This window comes from Onychostoma macrolepis, chromosome 08, assembly GCF_012432095.1.
Source record: "Onychostoma macrolepis isolate SWU-2019 chromosome 08, ASM1243209v1, whole genome shotgun sequence".
Lineage (NCBI taxonomy): Eukaryota > Metazoa > Chordata > Actinopteri > Cypriniformes > Cyprinidae > Onychostoma > Onychostoma macrolepis.
This window is the reverse complement of record NC_081162.1, coordinates 2,125,360-2,151,072: the sequence shown is the minus strand read 5'-3', so window position 1 is coordinate 2,151,072 and position 25,713 is coordinate 2,125,360. Positions and strand designations below refer to the sequence as shown.

Here is a 25,713-nt window from a genome sequence, read left to right as displayed (position 1 = left end):
TGGTCGAATGCTTTCGAGCAGCCACAAAATACCGCCTACTGACCTAATACACATGTAATCATTGCGAGACGTACAAGGACGTGCGCTTATCAGATGGGATTTAAACTTTGACAGGCCAAATCATTCCAATGAACAAACAAACTCATCTACATCTACGATCACCTGAAGGAGTGTATATTTTCATTTTTGTTTGAATTATTCCTTTAAGATGCCGTCTAGGTCGACACACACACACTCACATTGATGATGAGGATGAGAGGCTCTCCAGGATGATGTTTAATGAGTTTCTCTTTGTTGGCTGTATAGAACTGTGGATCCTCCACGTAGTCAAAGTGAAAGGTATCAGCGTGAGGCTCCTCGTCCTCGTCCGGCCCTTGTCCTGATGGAGATGCATCTTCCCCTCTGTACAGCACCTTGTTGAGGTAGAAGCGAGCCATGGCCTGCTGGGATTGATTGGCAGCAGGAGACTGACAAACGATCAGAGTAGACGACACACAGGAGCAGCTCTGCGGAAATGACATTCATATGAACGAGCACACAGACTGAAATATCACACACACATCAGCACTTTGATCTCTATCCTATGAACAAAGCATTGTTTCTGACCGTCTTTCCGACTCCAGACACCTCCATCCTGACAGACTGCACTAGATTGAAGCCGTACCCGGTGACGGAGATACTGCGACCACCGCTGCAACACCATCACATCACAATTACATTACGAAGGCTCTGTGTAGTATGCATACTATCATACTACTGATTCTGCCGCATGTAGGCAGTATTGTGTGCGGTATGCAATATGTAAGGGATAATGCATGGCTAGCTGTGCATTAAACGATTTTAATGCATTACATTATATAGTGAATTATCCTGCTTATACCATGGTCATTTGCCAGCATTGACAAGTTAAATCTGTTAATGATGTTCATAGCACAATATTTGACCGGAAGGATAAAAATGACGGTTATTTCTTCAGTAACAGCTCGTTAGCTCTAGCATTCTGCCCGCTTCAAATCAGAATCAGAGATTAAATAATGCGGTAAGATCACATTTATTTGAATTAATTAAAGCATTTATTTTTTGTATTAATTATCAATCGATTGAGAGAGAGAGAGAGAGAGAGAGATGACAGTTGTGTGCGCGTAACTTGCCATCGGGACAAGACCATGATTAGTGACTTGACTTGACTTGCGTCTATGTGTATCTCTACAAATAACGAAGCTGTATTTACTTGCTTCAAAAACAGTGATTTTACCACCTCGTTGCTAAGGAATATAATGTAGCGATCTAGTATCTAGGCTGTTTTATTAATAAAAGTCGCAGAGCAGCTCTGACAAGTTTCTTTATGTGCTTTCTCTCTCTGTGTGTTTGTGTGTGATCGATGTGTGTGGGTTTGTGTGCAGCAATTAAAGCAGCACATCAATATGGAACGGTGATTAAGCTGACTTGGAACTACTTGTGCATTAAATGGTTTTAATGCATACCTGCCAGCCAATCAGAATTGAGTATTCAGACAGACCATGGTATAAATGTTTATAAACAGCAGCACTTGACTACTGCTGTCCTGTGTGCGTGTTATGTGTTATGTTCCTGTTGAAAAAACAGCATATGCTGGTTAGGTATGTTTTGAAGCATGGCAGCTGGTTTGAGCTGGTTCAAGCTGGTCCTTAGCAGGAGCTAGTTGCTTAGGACCAGCTGATAACCAGCTCAGGACCAGCTGCCATGCTTCAAAACATACCTAACCAGCATATGCTGTTTTTCAGCAGGGGCTGTGTATGTTCAGTACCTGAGGAAGCTTTTGTTGGGTCTGATGTGACTGATAGTAGGGTTTTTCTCGTAGGTGAATGTGAAGCTGGGTGAAGCGCTGAGGCACGGCCGGCCGTCATACACCACACACACTGACACATTCTCAGCGACGGCCAGTTCGGCTGGAGGCATCACACACTTGATGACTTCACTGGACAGCCTGCAGAAGCATACGACAGACGTGATGAGCAGCAGATAAGCGTGACATATCAATAAAACACGAACCGCCACGAACACATGCTCACATGAAGATGGTGCAGTTCTGAGTCCTGTTGATCTTGACGTTGACTGTGGATCCAGCGTCCAGGAACTGGCCGTGGATGGTGAGTCTGGTTCCTCCAGCGAGGGGACCCTGCTGCGGCGTGAACTCCAGCAGTCTTGGCTCCTGTGAAATGGAGGACAGAGAAAAAAAACTTCTTTAAATTAGGGATGCTCGATATTAGATTTTTGCCGATATCCGATATGCCGATATTTTTCAAATCATTTTGGCCGCTAGCTGATGCTGATATATATATATATATTTCCTTTGTTTTAAAACAACAGCAATTCTCTCCTGTGCGGAAACTATAAACAAATTGTTTTTAATTTTGGTTTAAAGCTTTTTTAAGTACATTGTATATGTTTTCATAATCCGTTTGAAAGAATGAAAACATCAACGTAGGCACACCACAGCTCCAGAGATAGAGAAATATTTAATTATGTTCTCACCACAGGTGACGTTTCGAGCTTAAGCGCTGATGAAACGCCACCTGGATTTTCTTGTGTGGTGGAGCACCCACACTGAGCTTTTTTGGCCTAATTGATGTGCACTTTTGGACTGTTTTTTTATAATCCATTTGAAAAATGTATATTACATATTAATCTGTATATATTAAATTATTTATTTTACAAGTGTTTGTCATTTTTATTCATGTAAACTATAGATTCTGGCCTTTAAATCAAAACAAACGTGGAAATTTATGACATTGATAGCACTTTATTTATTCAGAAACACAAGTCACTATCACACTATCACACCCTGAGCACATATGAGCTATCCATCTTATCGGCAAGGCATATCGCATATTTTCAAACTGGCCGAAGCTGATGTTTACATTTTAAGCCATTATCGGCCGATTATGATCAATTCTGATAATATTGTGCATCCCTGCTTTAAAGTGTTAAAAACAAACTATGGTTCAATCCGGTCTGAGATCTGACTGAGCATCACGCTGGAAAGAGCTGGCAGACCAGCAAAAAATCAGCTACTATTTTCCAAAATACAGCTGTTGTGACAAGCTGAAGATCTACCAGCCAAGCAACTAAACCAGCATGGAACAGCTACAAACCCACTGTTACGTTCCACTTCCAGCAGGCTTTAGCTGGATTTTCCATCAGGAAGGTTTTAATATTGAATGCTGTAGCTTAGCGAGCACATTTCAGTATGTTTTAACCAGCGAGAGCTGTGTTGATAAAGTCTGAGAGCAGCAGCTTTGATCACATCAAGAAACATAAACGGTTCTGGAAGGTTAGTTTAAACTAGCATGTCATTGAGAAGTAATGTGGCATGTAGAGTGAATGTCAGTGCTACACATGTGAACATATACAGCACACACACAGACGACATGACATCACATCCTGTGGGGGTAGCAGCTAGCTGAGGGTCAAGAGGAGGATATTAAAGCATAAGTGTGTGTGAGTGTGTGTTTTTCAGCCAGATGTTTCCTGAGCTCAGCGACAGAAGCGGCGAAAGATTTGAGGAAGGAGCTTTGGAGGAGTCCACATTCACATCCCTCTTCCTGCCTTTCCTCTTTACCATTGCTGATCCTGTTTTTTCTGTCCTGCCTCAGCTCCATTTCACATCAAAACCAGTCTTGGGTAGCCTCAGAATCTTTAGTGTGTTGGAGAGCTTCAGGTCTGACCCATTGTGAGTTTCCTCGAGCTGGCAGCTGAGTTTTGGAACATGGTGGCTGGTTTCTTGTTGATGCAAGCTAGGAATGAACTGGTTGAAGGTGACTGAATATGTTGGACCAGTAAGAAACCAGCTGCTCCTAATGGCTGAAAGTGCTCAAGCTGTTTTGTAAAAAGGTGACAGATTGACCTGCTAAAAACCAGCTACTGTCCATAGGACAGCTAGCAGTTTAAGCTCAATCGTCCCCAGGCTGCACTCAGATCTCTTTAATGCATTTACCAATTCTCCCCCAGATTCCTCAGGCAGGGGCGGCGTCTTCATTAGGGCGACAGGGCGATGCACCACCGAAGTTCTATCACATTCAGCCACAGCTGCTTGTTGTGCCTCTGGATATATAGTCCAATCAACGTCGAGTCATGTTGTGGAGTACTGCCCCTTTTTGGCCGATCTCTCTCTGGCCAAGAATCACCCTGACTGTTCTCATAGACTTCCATACAAAGATTTGTTTTTTCGAACTGCAGGCACTGCAATGCAATCTCTATGAGTTCTGGGAGGGAACGTAACCGTAACTTGTGCAGCGATTGGTGGGAACAAACATACCTCTATTAATAAGAAATATGAAGTCAGGACTAGTCTGTATGGGTTGAATAAAGCAAACCAGTATCTTACCAGTAAAGTTTAGATGGATGACGATTGTAATGGAGGTAAAGACAATTACAGTGACACACAACAATCTGTATAATATAATACTGTATGTATTAGACGCGCAAATCCGTTATTATTCATGTACAAACAGTCCGTGTTTGTGCGCTCTCTGATAGCTTTTTGCATGGGCACATTTCAGTATGATCGCATGTCTGGCAAGTGTTTTATGATGGACACTCGCCGAAGTGTGTTTTTATAAGATTTTGCTATGTACAGTGGTGTTTATATACATATCAGCTGTTCACTGGCAATGTCGAGCTGCCTTCAGATCACCACATTCAACAAATTCAGAATGTTTTTTTTTTACTTTTTTAATTTGTAAAATTAATTTACTGTTCAATAATTCTGAATGGATCCGTATGTATTTCTATACAGTCAGATTAAGGTGACTGGCCTGTTGGCATCTATGTGGTTCTGTTTGGTACTCAGCTTGACTTGAAGTTATAGAAAATGATCTAAACAAATGTAAGATTTATTTTTTTCCTCACAGTTTTTGCTGTTGCACTGTATACATAAATTGTGAATTATGTAAATTAAGAAATGTTTTAATTTGTCTGGACAAATTCTTGCAGAAAATATAATTTTGTCAAGTCAAGTCACCTTTATTTATATAGCGCTTTTAACAATACAGATTGTGTCAAAGCACTTAACAGTCAAATTAGAGGATAGAGTGTCAGTTTTCTTTGTGAGAATTTTATGAGAATCATCCTCAAACTTAATCTTGAACTTGGTAAAACAACTATTTTTATTGAAACGTTTTTTTGTTATACTGGAATAAATCATACTGGGATGTATGTTAAAATTGTTGGATGTGGCGCCCCGTCTAGAACACTTTCCACCAGCCGCCACTGTCCACAGGTTTGCTGCTAAAATCAGCACAAGAAAATCAGTCTGAAGACTCAGTGTGGATCTGCTCAGTGGCTCCAAATCACAGTCTGTTCCTTCACATTCATTTATAAAACAAACCACATGTGCCACCGTATCTCTCAATGCCGTGTGAAAATGACATTGGCCCTGAAACTCCCTCAGACAAAATAAAGCAAAGCCCATCATGAGTCCCACTGCAGCGAATCCGGCTGATCTCGAGAGCGCGCCGTCCTTCCTCTCAATCAGCAGCCAAACGTTTGGTGAAAGTGTAGAGATCTGTCAGCATCATCAGCATCTGTTAGCATATTCTGTAATATCCCTCACGAGAGGGTGGTCTAACACACAGTGAAGGGTGTGATGGGAAAATAAATCAGGATGAAGACAAAAGCGAGAATGCAGGAGAGGATCATCACTCCGAGGGTGTGAAATGGAAATCAACAGAGAACAAAGGCTTCCACGTACCACAAAAGAGAAGATGTCCTTTGAAACGCCCACAGCGTTCCCGGCCACGCTCACTGTCACACGATCGCTCGTCTGTTCCCACGATGCACCAGTCTCACAAACCAACCTGTAGCCACACACACAAACTGCTGGATCACGAGCCATAAACTCATCTGTCATTTGGTGAAGCTGTGTGACGCCCCCAAAAACCATGAATACAGTTTCAACACAACCCAGATGACACTAAATATAGCTCACCTGCAACAAGGATAAATACGGTCTCTGCCTACATTACAGTTTATGCTAAATTAATCATTTTTGTGTACTTTTGCACAATAAACACTGTCCAGTGTAAAAACTGAAGCACAGCCCTGTTGAAAAATCCAGCACATGCTGGTTAGGTATGTTTTGAGCTGGTTTAAGCTGGTCCTAAGCAACTAGCTCCTGCTCCATGCTTCAAAACATACCTAACCAGCATATGCTGGATTTTTCAACAGGGAGATGAACTCTGACATCATGTGAAGCTCAAATCAACATTGTATCGGTCTGAACTGTCAATCACATCCAAATGACACTCTGTGCAGTGATGGATTTGTCATTCAGTGCAGGAAGTGGTCAAACATGGTTAAACAGCAGGTAGTGTGTGTCCAAAAGATATGCAGTGCACACACATGGAGCTAATGAAGGGTGTGAGTGTTTGATCTGTGTCCTGTACCTGACTGAGACGGTGTAGTATTGTGGCAGTACGCTGCAGGGCACATGGCCGATGGAGACGTTGAGCTGAGCGGCGCTGTGTCCGAGGTTCCTGCCCTGCACGGTGAGCAGCGTTCCACCGGTCAGCGGCCCCGCCAGCGGCTCGACCTGCACATCAACACAACACACACTGACTGAGACACCACAGCGAATCAACTGAGAAAACAATGCACAGCCCAGCACGCTTACAGGTCAGTCAGTTTCTCACAGAAGAGAGCGAGACACTGCAGGAGTGAGTGGGAAGATCAGCTCGTGGTTTATTTTGAAATCCTGGCAGAACAGTTATCATAAACCTAACATGTTTATATGTTCATTAGGTTTGGGTAAGTCATCCAGACTTCAGACTAAACAACTTCACTCATAAACAATCTGTGCACCTAAAACACACACACACACACATACACGTGTTTCTAAAGTGCACTACTGGTCAAAAGACTGGAATTTGTTCATTTTTTGAAAAAAGTCTCCAAGACTGCATTTATACAGTAAAAACAGTAATATTGTGAAACTATGGAAATCCAGGGTTAACTCTAAGAGCTGAGAGTGACGCTCAGATCAACAGTATTGGGGAGTAAATAGTTACATGTAATGGAATTACGTAATTTAATTACAAAATAAATGTAATTTTAATTAGTTACAGTTACTGAGAAAAAAAATTCATTAAATTACAGTTACTTATGAAAATGTTAACGATTACAAAGGGGTTACATCTGAATATTTTCACACACACAGATTTGATTGATTTCTTTCCCAAATTACAGTGACTGCTCTAAAATATGAGACACCAATGTTTCAGGAGTTTAGGACACATGCTTCTTAGATAACTGTTTTATTTCCTATTTGGGTTTGTGTATATGCTTTGTTTTTTAAGACTAACTGTTTTTTCAAAGCATTGTTAGATGCCAGTGTTTCCTGTCATAGTTGACAAAAACAGTACCATAGCTACTAAACTATTTCTTGTTATGAATTTAAATCTGTATTTAACCCAATAATGATCTGAAATTAAGTCTGATTTTGAGGTGGCTGTGTTTTAAAATTAAATGAATTAAAACGATGAAGGATTCTGAAAGTCTGACAGTAATCAGTGTGAGCTCTACTGTAAGGTTAACTCTGCCTGCTTTACATGTTTCAAAATGACTAACAGTTAGAAATTTAAAAAAGTAATCCAAAAAAAATAAAATAAAATGTAACTGGTTACATTACTTTAATACAGTAATTGAAATAGTTACACTACTTATTACATTTTAGATAGGGAACTTGTAATCTGTAACCTATTACATTTCCAAAGTAACCTTCCCAACACTGCAGATCTAATGTACATTAATGATGCTGTAAAGTATGCAAATATTCCTGTTTCTGTCAGGACCACTATTGTCAAAGATGACTGACAATTAGCATACAGTTTGGATTGCGGTATGGTTCTGTTCTGGGCAAGAACTCCCTGCGCATCCATGCAGCCTAGCATAGATAAGAGCAGAGAGAGCAGCGATACCCCAGGGTAAACAGAACAGAACCAACAAATGTATTTCAGATATCGTTAAAGTTCAGTAATTTTATGTACACATTTTAGAATTAGTCTGATTCAAAGGAGAATCAGAAGGCTGAATCCTGACTGACAGAGGAGGAGCTGGGGATGGAGAGGGGTAATTAGCTATTGAGCAACACGAAAACTGCTGATGATACTGAGGGACCTTATATATGAATGCTTAGATAGGTGTGGTATTCCTATAGGTAGATGGGGATCAGCTGAGAGTCAGATGTGAGCATGACTAACGTGACCTGCCAGAACTAATGCTACACTTGATTTAATGTGCACAGAAAATGTGCTTGTTGTGACCGACTGCTCTATATTGTTGCTGTTTAGTAGATGTAGATGTGTTGTGCATTTCGGATGAGGTTTCTGTGTGTCTGTGCAGGTCAAACGCCTGAGTGCTGTGGCTTATAAATGAAGTGTGAGTAAATAGGAATGAATGACAGAGACACACAGAATCGCTTTGCTCTTTTTTGGGTCACTTTCATCCGCAGTGTCAGCAGAGACGACAGGAAGTGAGGCAGGAGGAGCTGAAGAGGGACAAACAGGAAAAGGAAATGAACAGCGCCAAACCTGTGCTGTTGACAGGAGGACCGTGACTGGACTACTCCAGCTCAATCACTAAACTCAACCACAGGAGTCTGCACAAAGATGCAGAAGCTGCTCTATGTTTGGCATTAGCCATTGCTTTTTAATGTTAAATAGAGCTGTTTACACAGCAACAACATGTTTTTTCAGCTACTCGTCATCTTATCTTGAGATATTGTTATCAGCAAGAAACAAGTGTCGGTCAACCACTAGTTTCAATAAGAAATGACCTGCCTGTCATATTATCAGAGAAGAGAGAATTCTGGGTAGTGGTACACTGAAAAGTTTCATCACAAAGACAATACTGCATAAAAAAGAGTGAAAGCCGTTGAAGTAGTATATGTAAAGACGCATTTGTGTGAGATCTGTGACGGCCTGTAAACAGTCCCGCGAGCATCATTAGCACTCGGAGTGTAACGAGTCCCGCTTCACATCATTTTACCTGCTGCTCCCTTCATTTACACCCTCAGCGAAGCGAGACACAGAGACAGATAGAGAACGTGTGAGCAGAGCACACAAATCACACGCTGTTCTTAAACACATTCAACTGCAGACATGAGTTTGAGGCAATGCTAGGACACACACACACACACACACTCACTCACACTCATAGCTCAGATAAGATAAATGTTTAATTTAGACTCTAACTTCTCTCTGCAGAGTTTAGTATTGATGAATCTGAGCAGAGTAAAACACATTGTTAAAACTCTAGAGGAGTTTAAGGAACCGTTCCATTCAGTCATTATTGAATCATATCTGTATTTTTCTAAAGCCACTGGCCTCCCTTTTTTGTCTAAATAATATAGCATGCTTTGTTTCCTGCCCAGAAAACAAAAGAAGCTTGTACAGTTTCAGAAGAATCCCAGGGGGAATAAACAATGAACAGATTTTCATTTAGAGAGAACTATCTCTACAGAAGAAACGTCTGAGAAACAGGAGTTAAAGTGGTAACACTTTAGACTAATGGTCCGTTGTTAACAAGTAACTATGCAGGGAGTAATAGCTAGTACTACATTAACACTTCACTTAATACTATTAACTCATAGAGAGGCAAGATTAACTAAGCAGTAAGTAATAACAATTTTAGGACAAAGGTAGTTCCTTATTAGATATTTGACACTTATTAAATAAAAATCTCCTCATTGAGAACTACTTGTGAACTATGACCAATTAATAAAGAATAACCAATTAATTACTAATCACAACAGTAACGTCTTAAAAGTGAACAATTGGGTTCTTTGTGGAAACTAATTTATAAATATGATTTCCCCCAAATAAATCAGCTACAGTTGTGACTTCTACTCTTACCAAAGGATGGATGTACTGTGCTTATTTCAGTCAAAAACAGAATAATAATAAAAACGATAATTCACTTAAAAATGTTAATAATTAGGAAGTGATGCTGACAAGCTCATGATTGAATTAGTTCACAATTATGAACTCTGTTTTGTCAGTTCAATATGTATCCCGCTCCAGATGATCTACTGGTAAAATATCACTAGTGCTTCACACAAATGTATGACTGTATCATGTGTCAGATATAAAACATTACATAACTTATTAATTTATGTGTGAGTAATTACTGAGGGGTTAACGTGTTTTTCACTTTAAAATAATGGTCCAGATCACTAGTAGTTCCTTAGTAGCACTTTAGCTTTGAAGTGAAAAATACATGAACCCCTCACTAATTACTCAAACGTTACCTTGTCAGCCTTCAGGAACTACTAGTGATCTGGACCATTATTTTAAAGTGAAAAACACCTTAACCCCTCAGTAATTACTAAGTAATTTATTAAGTTATTTAACATATGTAATCTGGAATATGCTGTTTTGTGCTTAACACAATATAAATGCAGTCCATGCTTCATTAAGGATGAGAATTGCTTTTGTCAAGAGAACATTATTATTTATATTCAAGAAAAGTCCTCCCAGCCTACTGTCACTAAAATACTGAACTGACACAAACTACAGCTCATAATTGTTAACTAATTCAATCACTTCCTAATTATTAACATTTTTAAATGAATTATTTTTATTATTATTCTCTGTTTTTGACTGAAATAAGCACAGTACATCCATCCTTTGGTAAGAGTAGAAGTCACAATTTCAAACTGTAGCTGATTTATTTGGGGGAAATCATATTCATAAATTAGTTTCCACAAAGAACCCAATTGTTCACTTTTAAGATGTTACTGTTGTGATTAGTAATTAATTGGTTATTCTTTATTAATTGGTCATAGTTCACAAGTAGTTCTCAATGAGGAGATTTTTATTTAATAAGTGTCAAATATCTAATAAGGAACTACCTTTGTCCTAAAATTGTTATTACTTACTGCTTAGTTAATCTTGCCTCTCTATGAGTTAATAGTATTAAGTGAAGTGTTAATGTAGTACTACCTATTACTCCCTGCATAGTTACTTGTTAACAACGGACCATTATTCTAAAGTGTTACCGTTAAAGTCTCTGTCTAACCTCACTGTGTGTGTGCATGTGTGTGTGTGTGTGTGTGTGTGTGCACGGTACCTTCTGTATGTGTGGGTCCGGGCAGTGTGTGGTGATGGCGTGGCACTGGTCCTGCTGCTGACAGCTGTTATCACACCAGACACACATGTGGCCCTGCGTCTGACGGCCCCAACACTGAGAGCAGTCGCTGTCGCCCGCGCTGCAGCTGTACACCTCCACTGCACACACACACATACGCACACACACGTTACACATCTGTCCTCTGAGGCTCTTTCAGAGGTCTGAAGCACTGCTTTAACCCAGTCAGGGCCAGGCAGGGCTGTCTGTGGGTGAACTGGGGACACACAGGCCCGGGATCCAGGGCTGCTACGCGAGCACATGACCGCATCAACACGCTACAGGCCTGCGGATCATTCTGTGTGTCTGATAATATCTGTGTTAAAACACCCGCGTCATCGCTGCTTCTCACTGGACTATTCACACAAACAGTCAACAACTGTGTCACTGATATAGAAAATGAGCAGTGAACTCTCAAACAACACGTCTGAAAACTTTAACCATTAATGAACAAAAACAGGATGTGCTGGAATTTCTCTTTGAATGAAATTCAATTATTACATGTGCATTATTACACAGTGAGTTCATTCATTCATCACACTGCAGGACCGCTCAAGTCAACTAGTGAAGACAGAGGTAATTACAATGGTGAAAAACTAAAACAATATAAAATCAGTACCTAAAACTTACACATTCCCTCAAACACTAAAACAATGGTGTAGACAAATTTCACTCAGAAATTGCTGATACATTTCACAATTAATTAGTAAGAAATTAACACATTACTGTAAACTGCATGTCAAACTCTGAAGTACTGAAATAGTATTTTCTTGCTAAATGTACTCTAATAATCTTGGTTTTATTCTAAAATAAAACAATTCTTTCTTTTATTCTACTCCTAAAACATGTATATGTATACCTACATATACATTTTTAACTTAAAATCTTGATGTTGATTAGCTGATGTTGACAAAATCTATAACAGACAAAAAGATTTCTGTTATAGCATTTGTAACTAGCTGTATATAAAGCCATGGAAGTCTATGGAATGCCCCCATTCAGACAGTGTGTGTGAGTTTGTGCGTGTGTGTGTGTGCGTGTGTGTGTGTGTGTGCGTGCGTGTGTCTGTGTGTGTGAGTGTGTGTTTGTGTGCGTGTATGTGTGTGTGTGTGTGTGTGAGTGTGTGTACATGCGTGCGTGTGCGTGTGTGTGTGTGTGTGTGTGTGTGAGTGTGTGTACATGTGTGCGTGTGAGTGTGTGTGTGTGTGTGTGTGCGTGTGTGTGTGTGTGTCTGTGTGTGAGTGTGTGTTTGTGTGCGTGTATGTGTGTGTGTGTGTGTGTGTGTGTACATGCGTGCGTGTGCGTGTGTGTGTGTGTGTGTGTGTGTGTGAGTGTGTGTACATGTGTGCGTGTGAGTGTGTGTGTGTGTGTGTGCGTGTGTCTGTGTGTGTGAGTGTGTGTGTGTGTGTGTTGTGATGAGTCAGTGTCAGCAGCAGACAGTCTGATGGTGATGAGGCACATGCTCAGCATTAATGTGATTACTACACAGATTTCACACACTTCCTTAAGGGCACCAGCGAACCATCTGTTATCAGTGTGTGTGTGTGTGTGTGTGTGTGTGTGAACTGATACCTGTCATTGTCTTTGGACTGTCTATATATCTGCTGGTTCCTCTTCTCCGCAGATTCAGATGGAATTTCTTGCTCCACATTGTAGTTTTTAGCTGCACAAACCAATGAAACACTTTTATTCATCAGTAAATCAAAGATCTGAGTTGCAGTTGCAGACATATTCTAAAGTTAAATCTCCTAAAGGTACGAGGAAACCTGCTGTATGATGTGTTTAGGAGTGAATGAGACTGGAGCTGCTCTGTTGGTGTGAGTGCGAGTCAATCAGATGTGAACTTACGGTCACTCCACTGCAGTTCACCACCGGCCCGTCCAGCCACTGCGCTCTGTACAGCTGCCCATCGCCCAAATCACAGTCCAGCTCAGCGCCCTGCACACACACACACACACAGAGCGTGACGAGCGGAGCCACAGCTATGTCCAATCCCATCAGAGCGTCCCATGGGACTCAAGGCATGCTCAGACAACATCACAAGATCAGATCAGACAGATCTCTGAGTATGTCCTCACAAACCACACCGTCACATCACACTCCTGACACTCCAGCACAGAGCTCAGAATACACTCAGACGTCATGATGAAGACCCGCACACACACATCTGGAAGCCATAATGCAGACCCACGCGGAGAGGAAGCGCTGCGAGGCCTTCATTAGCCACAGCACAACAGTCTGTGTGAGATTCAGCGTTTAGCTCGATCAAAGACGTGTGCTTCTGACCTGCTGACCTGATCCGGGCCTCTGTGATGGGTGACTACATTACTCTACAGCTTTTCCTACCTCATTTCTGATGCACAGAAGAACCCAAGGTTTGGGACGGCAGATCTACCACAGAAAATAACACATTCCCCTGTTGAAAAGACCGCACATGCTGGTTAGTTGTGTTTTGAAGCATGGCAGCTGGTTTGAGCTTAGGACCAACTAAGGATCAGCTTAAACCAGCTCAAACCAGCTGCCATGCTTCAAAACACACCTAACCAGCATGTGCGGTCTTTTCAACAGGGTCATCCCTCAGTTTGCAAGAATCAGCAGAAAACACTCTGAGAGTTGCACACTTCCAGTGGAAGTCTACTGGGGAATACAGAGTGAACGTCTGTGAACATGTTTTTCTCTTGTTTGTCTGGATTGTGTTGCAGATGTAGAGTATTCCAGCCTTTACAAACAGCACCCACTCAGCACAGGCTCTTCAAACACCATGCTATTTTATACAGACAGTTTGAAGAGTGAGTGAACAGGGTCAAATGAGCCGTGCAAACCACAGCCCATCAATACTGAGACAGAGCTCTGACAAGAGCCACATCTGTGTGTGTGTGTGTGTGTGTGTGTGTGTGTGCTGGTTTATATGGTTTATGAAGACACAAATGTACATAATGACATTGGTACTACAATGTAAACATGCGTCCCAGTAAACTGAACACAGTTTGTACAGTATAAAAACCATTACGCCTATGGAAAGTCCCCATAAACCACATATGCAAGAGTGTGTGTGTGTGTGTGTGTGTGAATAGACACTCGAGTCCTACATGCTCTATGTTCTTGAGCTCCAGCGAGAAGACATGAGTGCTTCCAGAAGGCAGTGGAGGAACATCATAGGCCACCATCCTGGGACAAGACGAGGAATTCTGGGACAGAAACAAGAGGTGAGAACAAATGAGATTCAACTAAACAATAGTGAGCGGTGTTTAGAGAACTATGAGTGCAAGCAGTCTGCAATGTGTGTGTGTGTGTGTGTGTGTGTATGAGGGAACATGTCAACACAAGAGGAAGGGCGGGCACAGTTAAAATGCAAACATCAGTTATTTATGGCTGTACAAGCACAATCACTCCACATTCTGCGCCTCACTGTGTTTTTATGGAGAGATGAAGTGTTAGCATATGAGAAAAACACAACAAATCTTCTTTTTTTTCCTGCTGCATGTCGACCAAAACGTCTCTTGAATTGCCACATATTTCCCAGCAGTCTGTTTTTACGCCGCGCAATTCAGCAATGCATGTTATTTTCAAGTTCAAAATGAGAGAGACATGCAGCTGTTTAGAAATCATTCTTCATCTTGCTGCATAAACAAACTTTAACATTAATGTCTCTAAACTTCCTCCTCTTTCCAGCCATAACAATAATTGAAACTAAACTGTTAAACTTCAGAAATCTATCAAGATCTAGGTAATTAGAGCTGTTTTTACAGCAGTTACACCACAGTAAATATATATTTACTGTATATATCCATGGGCAGCAGTGCTTTGTGTTACTGACATGTGAAAACTGTTAGTTCTAGGCCCAAAGCAAACTCTTCTCAGTGTTGTAGCATTGTGACGTGTGTCGCACTGAAGCTCATAATGCGGAGAGATGTGTTGTGCACTCAGCCTGTTTGGTTCTAAGGGTCAGATATGGGAATATGAGCTCATTGCCAGTGTTTTCAGTAAGTGGTCTGAAGCTGAGTCAAACAGTCAAACATGTGAGCTGTCTCACACGCAGCGTTCCTCTTTCCTCAGAAGCAGTCCTGCATGCTGTTTCATTCTTGGAGGCATGAAGCCCTGCTCCGATACTTTAAATGCTGCTCCAAAAGGTATGCAGAATAATTACATGAAGCCAATCCCAGAGTGCAATGTCAACAAATGGATGAAGTGAGAGACATGTTGCTGTCTGACAGCAGAGGAATCATTCATTATCTTGTACACGGAGGAGTCTGACGTGTATGAGAACAACAAACCCCTTTAGCTATTTTAGGTCATTTTAGCTTTTATCTATGTGTAAACTTCTCTGTTTCACCATCATTTGTACACATGACTGTCATTTAAAGAGCATTTTCATTGGTCTAATCAGAAATCACAGTTTTCAGTTTAAACCTGGTTTAGTTCAGTTTGTTTAAAAGCAAGTAACAGGGACCAGCTTGAACGGAAAATATGATGCACATTTAAAAAATACATCACAATATACACGAAGGCCTTTCAAAGTTGTCTTTATTTACAGTAGCAGAGAAGGCAATCCCAGCATGCACTGCAACAAGCTCAGGGAAATAATTCATTCAATGAATTCAATGTTCAGCGTAATACTGAAATCTGCTTACTTAATCAATATATTTGCTTTAGACACAAGCCAAAATGTTATTGAATTAAGCAATGAATATGTTTTTAGGTTTATTGTGAAAGGTTGTCACTATAAAAAAGTAATATATTTAAAATACATTTATTTCATACTATGTATAGTTCAAATCTATTAACATATTTACTGACAGATAACTTGAGACTTAATGATATAAAAATTATAATTAAACTTCATTTGGCGTACTACTTGCGCGCAATGCACATTTCTTAATATTAAGTCTAAAATGTGTTTTAATGTCACTTTTAATGAGGATTGTGTGATCTTTGAATTGGGATGCAACGATTATAGATTTTGTTGGTACGATTATAGTCTGAGGAATAATCACGGTTTCACGATTATTACGATTATTATGCATTTATTCATTTCACAACATAAAATCACATAAACACTCTTTAGATATTAAAGTGTTATTTATGGCTGCCTTTTGAAACAGAAATAACACAGTAACCAATACTACAGCACAAAATAATAATACTAAAGAAAAAAAAAGTCCATCTCTCCTATTGGAATTAAAAAGGTGACCTCTGCTCTGTAAACATCCATGTCAGTATTTCCCTTTTGAAAATAACAAATGTATTTGGTGTTTTCATTTCATTCTTTCTACATTTCTTTTGGACCTGAGGTACAGAACTTGGAAAGATGGTGAAAAATAAATTGACTTATGAATAATACTATAACAGGGATGATAAATCACAATATTAATGAAGTATTATTAATATATGACTAATATTAACTTTATTTATCCCACAGAGGACACTGTTACTAATGAGGGGAATAAACTAAACTATTATTGTAATCAACTGTCATCCATACTTATTCATTTTAATAATCTTTATTCATCTGTTTTTACATAAGGCCTGAGAAAATCATGTCTATTATTTTGGTTTGTGAGATCGAGATCGAGCTGCCCACACAAACATTTAGGAGGACAGAAACGTGTTGTCAACGCTGCCCAGCGACTTTCATTAATAAAATAGCTTAGATACTGGATCGCTACATTATATTAATCAGCAAAGAGGGGGTAAAATGACTGTTTAAATAACTAAACTCAAATCTTCATTGTTTGTAGTGATGCGCAGATGCAGGTAGGCTAATTCACACGCTCTCTCTCTCTCTCTCTCTCTCACCGCACTATTTTATCTCTGAAGCGGCAGAATGTTCGAGCTAACGAACGTCGCATCAGGTGGTCCTTGCCTTCACGTCGTGCATTAAAATCGTTTATTGCACAGCGAGAACAGGTTGGCTAGCTGTGCATTATCCTTTATGTATTCACTCTTTAACAGCGATTTTTACGGCAATATTGATGTACCCGAAATGGTCCCACACTATCGACTTCAGTCATTTCTCTGGTGGAAATAAAGGATCGCTGTTTGGTTCCTCTGTCATAGTTAATCTAGTAGCCTCCGTGTCTCTGATAAGCACGGCATTTTAAGCTGGTGCACCGCTAGTGTAACTTTGTTTTCGTTTTGCTCATGTTTCAACAGTTCCACTCCATACAACAGAAACACTCGGTGTAGCGGAGCCTTTACGATTAATTAACCGTGACGTTTTAAAGCGCGGTTAATCGTAAAACCGGTAAATCGCTGCATCCCTATCTTTGAATAATATCGTCTTTAAAAGCAAGATATTTAGAGTGTAGCTGAAGTATACTTGCTGTAGTTCCACTTTAGCACGATCAAATATACTTCAGTGTATCTTTAGTTGGACCTCAGCACTACTTCTGCACAATTAAAGTGCATTAAGCACAAAATCAGTCGTTCCAATCTAGCAGACTATAAGTTTACCAGTTTAGTATACTAAAAGTACAATAGCAGGGTATTTTATTAAGCTCATAAATATGTAAATGTATTTGTAGTATACTTAGCATGAAATAAATATATTTCAAATACATTTAAATATATTTATTTTTCACTAGGGGTAAAAAGCCAAAAATATTACATTGACTTACACAACATTTTGGCTTGTGTCTAAAGCAGATATATTGAATAAGTAAGCCGATTTCAGTGTTACACTGAAGATTTCTCTTGCTCCATCCACTACCTTGAAAGAATTACTTCCCTGAGCTTGTTGCAGTGCATGCTGGGATTGCGTTCTCTGCTGAGGACACATTATTCATGATGAGGTGCGGATGGGTTTGGACAGAGAATCGATCTATACTGCCTTCTCTGGCCTTACCTTGGGATAAGCTCTATAAAACCTGAAGCGATCTCTGTCCCATCTGACACTTAAATCATATTTGTGACTCGATGTGAACCCAGTGTATGGTGCTATATGAATGAGCAGATGTGAGTGTATGATGCAGCGCCGCTCACCTCCAGAAGGACATTTAGGGTGTTTTCTTTGCTGGAAACACACAGATTGAGCTGCGGGTCCCAGTAACAGCGCCAGGCCGTGCTCAGACAGCTCGTGCACCTGCAGGACACGCACACACACACACACACACACACACACACACACACACACTCACACTCATCAGGGACGGACCTTCACTCTCAGGGTTTACATATACGAGTCAGAGAGCATTAATTCGTATGAAATAGCCAGATAGCCAGCTTGGACAATATTTACACACCATCATGAAATCAGCTTGTGTTACATGGCTTTTTGCTGAATAGCAGCATTCTGAACATCATTATTTACAACTTTTTCAATCTCTAGGGCACATTTTTCACTATTTCTCAGTATAGAAACAGCTTTAACTGCTGTGCAGGTGTTCAGCTACATCGAATGGTTTTGATAGTATTTCATTGTTTACATTTGGAATATATTTCAATATGGCATTGCTGTCTTATTCAGTTTTGTATTATGTTTAGGCTTTCAACAGTTTATTTTAAGTATGTAAAGGCACAAATCGGCCTGTAGGTCCACTGAGTTCTGATGTTTTTTGTGTTTCTGAGAGAGAAATGAATTCATGTGATTTGAAAGATGTCACTGAATGTATTTTGTGTCAAAGCAATGATAAACGATCCACAGTTCAGCCACACAGACGCTGTTGTGCTCACTGAAAGAGTGACCCAAGTACTGAGAAACTGATCCTAGTCATTGTAAAAAAAATGAAAAATAAATAAATAAAAACAACTAAGAGAAAGCAGTGCATGTGCTTCTCAAACTTTTTTAGATCACACCCCGTCAAACCTTTCAGCTTACAGCTCTGCTTTAGGACTGCAGAAGTGTGTTCAACTAGTTACATGTAAAATAATTATGTAATTTAATTACAAAATAAATGTAACTGTAATGCTTTATTTTCTTTAAGATTAACAGTTTTTTTTTTTTCAGAGCATTATTAGATGTCAGTGTTTTTTGTCATAATTATGCAAAGATTAGATTTAAAAAACAGTATCATATCTATTCAACTATATTTTATGATTTTAAATCTGTATTTAACCTCAGAACAATCTCAAAGTAAAAATTGGTGCTAAAGTCTGATTTTGTGGTGGCTGTGCTTGATTACTTTTTTATTACTTTTCTTAATTTCTATTGAATGTTTTCAACTGTTAATCAGTTGAAAAAAAATGCTAGAAATTTAGAAAAGTAATAAAAAAGCAATAAAATGTAATCAGTTACATTACTTGTTACATTTTAAATAGGGTAACTTGTAATCTGTAACCGATTACTTTTCCAAAGTAACCTTCTCAACACTGTGGCCTACATGTGTGTAAATAAACCCAGTTTGATTGTATGAGCACACAGATAACACACGTGAATGTGAGGAGCGGCCGAGTCTCTCAGTAAACGTGTGCACGCTTGAAACATGCTGACTAACAGACCAGAGATCAGAACAGTGAAACAGTGCTGAGAGTCTTCTCATCCTCACAAACACTGATGAGCCTCAGCGGAGTCACACAATTACCCCAGCATTCATCACACCGCTATCACAGACTGAACGAGGCACTGTGTGTTTGTTTAAGATAAACTCCAGCACTGCTCTCTCTCTCTCTCTCTCTCTGTGTGTGTGTGTGTGTGTGTGACAGAGAGTCAGTGGGGTGTTACTGCGGTCAGAGACTGTATCTCTCATGATGGTGTGACTGATGTCTGATTGAGAGTCTCTCTGGGGGGCCACAGTGTGTGTTTAGTGTGTGTGTGTGTGTGCGTACCTGGTATTTATCACATTATGGGGTCCAAATATCCCCACAAGGATAGTAACACCAGTAAATTTTGACCTTGTGTGGACATTTATTAGGTCCCCATGAGGAAACAAGCTTATAAAACATTCGGAATAAAGTTTTTTGAAAATGTAAAAATGCAGAAAGTTTCATGTGAGGTGTAGGTTTAGGTGTAGGGTTGGTGTAGGGCGATAGAAAATACGGTTTGTACAGTATAAAAACCATTACGTCTATGGAGAGTCCCTACAAGGATAGCTGACCAGACTGTGTGTGTGTGTGTGTTTTGCATAAAGAAAATCTTTGTTTTATAATGGTATGATTTTGTAAAGTAATATTTTTCTTTTGATTGTGTGGTGAAATCTGACCAGAGCTTTTCATTCTCAGAGTCTGTTGTGTGTTGTGCTCAGGTGTTGGCGGTGGAGAATCTGGCTCGGTTTAGCCTCTGAGAGTCATATATAGATCAGTGTGAAGAGTGTGCACTGGTATGAATTATTTAAACTATGTTAACATGCGGATGATGCTGTTACAGATGTGAAATTATATATTGCACTGCCTCTCCTGCAGCCCTGAGCTTATTATCACCTTCACAGATCAACAGATGTAAATGAACTGACACGTACCTGACAGGCACGCAGCACTTTTACACCGCTCTTTCCATCTGAAGACTATGCTTTATGATAACAGCATATGTACTGTCACAGCAGAAATATGGCACAGACTTTACTATACCTTTACTACACCACAGAATACAGATTTGTGTGGAATATAATGTTATGCTTCATAGATGTAGAGTAAGATCCACTAGTTCATGAATAATCTTGTCAAGTTCCAAATAAAAAGAGAAAAAAGAGATGAAGAACCTTTCGTTCACTGGATTATCCAAAACAAAATATCATCATATAGTTATGTAATATAAAATGCCAGTAGATTTTGACCTTGTGTGGAAATCTTTTATGTCCCCATGAGGAAACAAGCTTATAAATCACACAGAATTAATGTTTTGAGAATGTAAAAGTGCCTAGTTGTGTGTGAGGGGTAGGATTAGGTGTAGGGTTAGAGTAAGAAAGAGGATAGAAAATACAGTTTGTACAGTACAAAAACCATTACGCCTATGGAATGAACCCATAATGATAGGAATACCAGTGTGTGTGTGTGTGTGTGTGTGCGCGCGTTTTTGTGAAAAGTCAGGACATAGATTTGTATAATGACAAAGGTATGACAGGTGACATCTCAGGACATTGACCCATGTCCCCACTTTTCAAAATGCTTATAAATCATACAGAGTGAGGTTTTTTGGGGAAAGTTGAAATGCACAGTCTCCTGTAAGGGGTAGGTTTAGGTGTAGGGTTGGTGTAGGACAATAGCACAGACAGTAAGTACAGTATAAAAACCATTACGCCTATGGGATGTCCCCACTTTTCACAAAAACGAACATGTGTGTGTGTGTGTGCATGTGTGTGTTTACTCACGCAGTTTTGTGGTGGATTTGTCCTGTTCGTTCACAATCGTAAATGGTGAAATTTCCAGAAACCACAGGAACACCATTAACCCTGATGGCCACAGGGATGGTGACGTGATCTAAAGACAGACAAATCATTCTACACTACATATAAGACACTAAACATATTCTGGGCTGAAATTTCAATAATGTCTCAGCATCTTCTAGCAAAATACATGAGATTGTACATTATGTGTTTCTGGCTGCTAAATAATTCCGGCTGAAGTTGTTCTTGTGTAAATGTACTGAATGTTTCTAAGAACTTCAGCCGGAATTATTTAGCAAAGATTCAGAGCAAGCTGTGTTTGTGTATGTACCTGTGCCGAAGGGGATTGTGGGATACATGCGTGGGGGCGGCAGAGGGCAGGTCTGGATCTGGGTTGTGCCGTAGTCCAGATGTACGGTGGCGTTTGTGGGGATTCCCACGCCATAATCACACTCCACCTGCAGACCCTGCAGATCTGGCACACTGCCATTGATCAGGATCCCCACGTCCTGAGAGGAACAGATGATCAGCAAATGCTACCACTGTACATGCTACACACACACACACACACACATCACATCAAATTGTACTTATATGACCGCCATCAGTTCGTGGCAGTGAATGAAGAGGTATCATATCGATCACAAGTGCAGTATGGAGTACCTCAAGGCTCAGTACTAGGGCCGTTACTTTTCACACTTTACATGTTACCCTTGGGAGATATTATCAGGAGACATGGTGTTAGCTTTCACTGTTATGCTGATGATACTCAGCTCTATATTTCTTCGTGGCCCGGTGAAACATACCAATTTGATTAAAAACCCATCTGTTTAACCTGGCTTACACAAAACATACTAACACATTTCTAATATTCAAATCTGTTAAATGATTGTTAGGCTGCATTACCCGATGTACTTGTTACATCGTAAGAAGAATGGCATCTACACTAATATTAGTCTGTTTCTTTCTTATTCCGAGGTCACCGTAGCCACCAGATCCAGTCTGTATCCAGCCCAGATGGTGGATCAGCACCTAGAGATGACCTCTACAGCCCTGAATGTCAGCAGAGACCAGGACAACTAGATGAGCCCCAGAGACAGATCCTTTCCAAAGACCTTATCTGCTAGACAGTCATCGGCAGAAGACCACAGGAACCAGATGAGTCCTCTGCTCAATCTGACTTTGCTGCAGCCTAGAATTAAACTGCTGATTTCATCTGGCCAGAGGAGAACGGAACACTATTTCCCTGTTTAATACTGTAAAGCTGCTTTGACACAATCGGCATTGTGAAAAAGTGCACTATATAAATAATGGTGACGTGACTTGACACACACACTCACACACAAACACGTTGTGTGAATGTGTGTGTCAAGACATGTGTTTCTGGGGCCATCCCATAGGCGTAATGGTTTTTATACAGTACAAACTGTATTTTCTATCGCCCTACACCAACCCTACACACAAACCTACACCTCACATGAAACTTTCAGTTTTTTTAGATTTTCAAAAAACTACAGATTCACATAGTGAATACCAGGTACACACACACACACACTGCCTCTGCATCAGCGTCAACCACACAAAACACAGCCACAGCTCACCCTAAAACCACAAGACAGGAAGAGGAAATCTGTGTGCTTAACTTAACTAATAATTCTAAACAAAAAAGCTTCATTTTGTTTATGCAAATATAATGCTTTGCTGTTCTTTGGATTTTAGGGTGAAAAATGACCCAGACTGTTTTTCTTGACCAGTAACTGTAAGCCAGCAGACTCTGGGTGTTCCAGAGCGTCTCTGAGAGTAACAGGAATCCTCTCTCTTCACACACTCATCTCTGCTATCACACGCCACATTGAGCTCTATTGTTGTCAGGATGGCAGACTTCCTGACAGTGCTGCCTGTTTCCTGTTTCCTGTTTGGGCTGAAGAGTCATTTCCTCTGACAGCGAGAGATCCATCCAGGACAGAAGCTCACCTAATTACCTCAAATATCCTTCACATAAGATCTTTCACATGTAAGAGCAACACTTACAATGAACAGCCTGCAATCTGAGCTTCATATAGTCTTGAAATCTTCATCTCAGAATCTGATGTATCGTAGGAGCTACAGATGAAGTGAAGGATCAGAGCCAGTGTTCTGCTGAGATGCTTTCACACACACTTTAGACTGGTTGTCTGTGAGTTTACTAAGAATAGGCTGCATCTCGTTTATAGTGTTGTTTATTTGCACACATTGTCTCTGTTGTTTTACTTGCAATGAATTATGTAAATCAGTTCACTGCACAAACATGCTCATAAAGTGAGCACTGACTGCAGTGAGTGTGTGTTTGTGTGCGTGCGTGTGTGTGTGTACCCTCATGTGAGCGGAGCGGCTGATCTCTGAGGGTGTGATGGTCATGGAGGGACACTGCTGGACTCCGTCCCCTGTGCTGATCCACGAGCGGCCCAGAGTCCCGCTGGAGCAGTCCTTCTGAACCGAACACCTGCGGCACAACACACACATCAAACACACACTCACACACACACAAACACATAGGCTCAGGCTTCTGTTAGTTTAGGTTTGGTGAACTCTGACTATTGGATACACAAGATTTCACACATTTTCCAATTATTATTTTCATATTCTGTTGAATGTTAAATACAATACAAGCAGCATTCTGTATGTTAACAAAAATGAGTAAAATAAGCATATGAAATGAAATATTTTGGAAGCATTTTCAGTCAAAGATTTCATGCTCAATCTGAAATGATAATACATAAATCATAAACAGCAGTAGTAAAGGTCATGGTTTCAATATCCACAGAATGAACCGCTCACCATGATGCAGTCTAAGACACTTTGGATGAAATCATCATACTGTATATATTATTGACCCCTTTTGCTCCTAAAGACCCACTGAACACACATAAAACAGCATTAAATGAGCTCCTCTCCTTTTATAATGGGGACTGTTAGGGAGTAAAGGGCCTGAACATCATGAAGGTCTGTCTACTGTACTTTACTGAGCAATGAGATATAGATCTGATGTTAAGTCCAGACAGACTCTCAGCCGGAGAAAACAGAGAGTCAGAGACGGCAGTAAGATACAAGAGCAGCTTAAAGAGAAATTACAGAAACATCCAGATACAAAGTTTAGTCTGAACAGATATTTTGTTTTTTGTTGAATGGATGTGAAATCCTTCAACTGTAATCCAATTGTCCAATTAGTTAGGCTGACTAATCAAATACGAATTACAACTCTTCTTCTTCTTAGGTCTGTCTGTGCTACAGGGCACATTGGGCAGCAAGCAAATTCCACTGATAGCGATTGGCTGTATGGGATTCAATTTCTTCCCATTTAACGCCAGCTCACTTTAAATCCTCTTAGAATGTACTTCGCCTTGTCTTTTTGGCCTTCCTTGCCTTCGCCGTCCATTGGGCGGCATCCATGTCATTGCAATACACGAAACAAAATACGAATTACAACAGAAACTTTTATTTAATAAAATGCATTTGCAATAAAATAGAGTATTGGCCTTATCATGTATGCAGACTCTCTCTCTCGCCAGAGGCGGACAAAGTACACAACTTCATTACTTGAGTGAAAGTACAGATACTACTGGTCAAATACTACTCCACTACAAGTGAAAGTTGTACAGACAGGTTTTTACTTAAGTAAAATGCAAAAGTACATGCTTTTAAAAATACTTAAGTATCAAAAGTAAAAAGTAAATGCATTGTTTTATTGTCGCATTGTTGTATACTTACAATACCTTATGCCACTAATGCAACCTACTGAATACACTGATTAGCTTGTATTATCTTTGGAATTAAGAGCTTTTGTGTTACCAAACCTATAGAAATGGAGCAACTGAATGAAGATAATCATCTTTATTTTTTATTTAACACTCCTACAACTACACTGAACTCATTTTAATACTTGTTTAAAAGTTACAAAGTTCTTTTTCAAAGAGATATTGAAGTCTATGATATGGTTCATTTTAGGCAAAAATGAAAACATTGAAAAGAAAACAAATCTTTAGTCTTTTTAGAAAACTGGAACATACTCTCTCAGTATGGCCGTGGGTGTGAAGGTTGCACCAAATAACCATCTTTTTGATTTTTGCCATCAACTGATCAGTGTTCATAAAATGCTAGTGTTCACAACGTGGCTAGGGTTGGGTATTGTTTGAATTTTATAAGAAATGAATACTTATTGATTTCAATTCTTATCAATTACCAGTTTAGATTCCAAAGTTGTAAAAAAGTGAAGTAAAATAATTTGACCTGTGTGATCATTTAACCTACTTATTGA

The 25,713-nt window shown here is 39.9% G+C and overlaps 1 protein-coding gene across 1 annotated transcript in view; it reads right to left on the bottom strand.

The window, feature by feature from the left end:
* The window catches only part of plxnd1 (plexin D1), a 62,096-nt gene that overhangs the window by 25,436 nt on the left and 10,947 nt on the right, over nucleotides 1-25,713 (bottom strand). The window contains 14 exon segments of the mRNA XM_058784669.1: nucleotides 240-506; nucleotides 607-691; nucleotides 1,787-1,966; nucleotides 2,052-2,191; nucleotides 5,732-5,837; nucleotides 6,426-6,571; nucleotides 11,107-11,264; nucleotides 12,736-12,826; nucleotides 13,012-13,101; nucleotides 14,253-14,351; nucleotides 18,145-18,244; nucleotides 21,405-21,513; nucleotides 21,751-21,928; nucleotides 23,772-23,901. Coding sequence (XP_058640652.1) covers nucleotides 240-506; nucleotides 607-691; nucleotides 1,787-1,966; nucleotides 2,052-2,191; nucleotides 5,732-5,837; nucleotides 6,426-6,571; nucleotides 11,107-11,264; nucleotides 12,736-12,826; nucleotides 13,012-13,101; nucleotides 14,253-14,351; nucleotides 18,145-18,244; nucleotides 21,405-21,513; nucleotides 21,751-21,928; nucleotides 23,772-23,901 — 1,879 coding nt within the window.